General features: G+C 56.3%; 1 protein-coding gene across 1 annotated transcript; it reads right to left on the bottom strand.

The window, feature by feature from the left end:
- Positions 1-213: 213 nt before the first annotated feature.
- On the bottom strand, positions 214-1,179 carry LOC107141563. Its single transcript, XM_015484793.2, has one exon. It carries the CDS (start codon positions 1,119-1,121, stop codon positions 258-260), a length of 864 nt encoding a protein of 287 aa, XP_015340279.1. The 5' UTR covers positions 1,122-1,179; the 3' UTR covers positions 214-257.
- Between the last annotated feature and the right edge of the window lie 1,800 nt (positions 1,180-2,979).

Genomic DNA, 2,979 nt, shown 5'->3' with positions numbered 1-2,979 from the left:
CGGCCCACTTCAGAGCCAGGTATAGACCAAGCGGTCCTTGCCCACTCAGCCATAGTCTCTGCCACTCCCTGCCACTGCCGGCCCAATTCACTCATTTTTACTTGACTGTGCCAAGAGACCCACCCTTGAATTCATAGCCCCAGTCTAAATGGTCATTTCCCCCAACAGAGCCTTGGAAGGAGCATTTTGCCACAGACAATTTATTTTCCACAACTCCAGCGTGACGGAAGTGTGCCCGCCGCTGGCTGATGTCAACCTTACCACCAGTTGGAGGGTTTGGAGACGGGCTCAGGGGCACTCCAGCCAGAGCAGATGGCTTCCCAGAACTTGGGCAGACGATCTAAGGAGAAAAGCCCATTGCCAAACAAGGGGAGCTCAGGCAGCTTGATGCCTGGCCTCTGCCGCATGGAAGTCAAGTTGAGGCCATGATGCTGGTGGGGACAGCTCTGGTTGGTGGAGCGGGCCAGACACTGCAGCTCGTTGGCGCCCCTAGTGGATGACACCGTGCAGGTGCTGTGTTTGGAGCCGTCCCTGGCGTGCAGGCTGCCGCTGGGGGCGGAGTAACTTCGGGATGAAGTGCGTTCCATGTGGTCCAGGTAGAAGGAGTTGGCAGCTCGTTCCAGGTAGCTGGCAGCAAGCCGCGGCAGGCTCAGCGTTTTGGGGCAGTTGCTGTAGAAGGCGTTGGTAGATCGGTCCAGGTAGTTGATGCCTTTGATGAGCTGGTCCAAGAAGCTGGAGCCGGTGGGGCCCAAAGGCCGTTCTGAGCAGAGCAAGCAGTTGGGGCTGCCCTCAGAGGGATGATAAGAGGTCTTCCTGGCCACCTTGGAGCCTTTTTCCAATTGACTTGACTCCACGCACTTGGAGTTGTAGGGCCGGCCCATGCACACTCTGCCCTTGAGGAGTTTGGGGGAGTTGACACCCAACGAAGGCTCTGAGTGGCTGCTGCAGGAGCTGAAGTCTGAGCCACTAGGGTTGCGGACGCGGGAGCCCTTGACGTCGTTGGCGTCGTTGGAGCCAGAGCCTTGGGTCCAGCCTGGAGTTCGAGCCGGCAAGGACGGGTTGTTGGGATTATTTGAACGGCTACTGCAAGAGTTGGATCTGCTCTCTGGGCGGCCAGACATCACTTTGGCTGGGGGGGGATCAAATTTGTGACTGAGCTGTGGCCGCACCTGGAGGTTGCTTACCTGGACCTGGAGAGGAGAGAGTTGGGTCAGCTCACCTGGATTCCCTCCCACCTCCCTCCAGACTCTCTCTCTAGGAGTTCTCTCTGTCCCCAGACGTCCAGCACTGCCCTGATCCCTCTCCCTCTCCTCCCCACAGGCTCAGGGATTTCTTCAAGCTGGAAGACCAATACCCCTTTCCTCAGAAAGTACAAGAGAAGGGCGAGAGAGAGAGAGGGAGGAAGGCAAGATCCTCAGAAAGACTGAGACCAGAGGGCCTCCTAGGAAAAGCAGAGGCAGGATCTTCTCTTTTCTCTAGCTCTCGATCCCGTTCTGAAATTTCCATCCACCTTTGAAGCAGGAACTCTAGGATACCACAAAGGCCAAGGACAGAATCTCTAACGAGTGAAATTGCAAGCAGAGACAGGCCTTAGGTGTTATCAAATAGCTTACCATCGACCATGCAATGCCTCCTAATACTGAAAAAAAACTGTCTCAGCCTTGATATTCTCTGTGTACCCGGCCCTTCACCCTGTGCCCTACTCGGATCAACTCATTTAATTCCCACTACATATCAGTGTTCTAGTTCCAGTTGACAGATGGGAGAAACTGAAGCTCAGAGAGGTAATGTGACTAGCCTGTGATCACACAGCTTGTAAAGGCCAGGGTAGCATCGAGGGGATGTCTGATGGCCTCCCGACAGACAATGGTATGTTGCCAGGGTGACCTTGGTCTCCCTGACGATCTGTTAAGCGTGAGTTTTCTCCACACCAACTCTGCGGGCCTGCGCAGGAGCCCTGGCAGGGAGACCCTGGGGGAGGGGGGGAGAAGGGTACTAGCTAATCCTGGAACCAAGTTTGTCCTGACTACAGGAAACTCAAGTGGGGTTGAGGGTCCAGTGGAGCAGGTTTGCTCATGGGGCTGGGCTTGCGAGATCAGAACCTGCCAATTTGTTTGGTCTTGCCGCTCTCGGACCATATAGGATTTCCTCACTTGACCTACCAGAGGAAGGGGCTTTGGGGTTCCTACTCCTCTTGGCCCCAAAATAGGCCATTCATGGAGGGTAAGACCTGGCCAGGCCAAAGAGATGCCCAGTCCACTTCACCCACCTCCTGTCCCTGGGCTCGGCCTGCGCCTAACAAGGGCAGTGTAGTACCTGTTGTCCCCATTGTCCCTTGGCTCCTCAATACTAACCGCCACCCACACCCTAGCCAGAAGGAGAGCTCCAGGCCCTCTTGCCCATGACTGCCCGCTCATGCTGAGAGTCCATGCGCCTAGCGCCAGCACAGCTGTCTCGGAGCCCACCCCATTCAGAAAGCAGCTGCCTGCCCGGGTCCCGGCCTCAGCTGCTCTTGTCCTTCAAGTCTGTACTGAGTGGAATGTCCAGACTCAGGCCTCCTCCCTGCCCGGCCCAGCCCCACCCCATCTGCTCCTTAAAAAAAAAAAAAAAAAAATGGAGAGGATTGAGGGTTGACTCCCACAGGACTGGCCCTTCCCCCTGGCTGGCCGGGGCCCATCTGTGACAAGGGCCCGCTCCCCTCTCACTCTGTCTCTTAGGAGGTAGATGACATAGACCTCCTCTGGCTCTCCACTGGGGATACCCTCATGCTGCCACTCCAGACTGCTGGCCATGTCATAGAATCATGGAATCCTAGCGCTGGGAGGGGCCTCCAGGGGTCATCCTGGCCAGGCCCCTGCCCACGGGCCAGTAGCCACTTTAAGCCTGCCAGGACAGATGGGTCCTATTTTTGAAACGAGGCTGGGGTGGCTGTTTTCCAGGGTTCCTTGTTGTTTTTCTCGTCTTAATTGTGCTGAGAGG

The sequence above is a fragment of the Marmota marmota genome, unplaced genomic scaffold (assembly GCF_001458135.2).
Source record: "Marmota marmota marmota unplaced genomic scaffold, marMar, whole genome shotgun sequence".
Lineage (NCBI taxonomy): Eukaryota > Metazoa > Chordata > Mammalia > Rodentia > Sciuridae > Marmota > Marmota marmota.
This window is presented reverse-complemented; position numbering and strand designations above follow the sequence as displayed.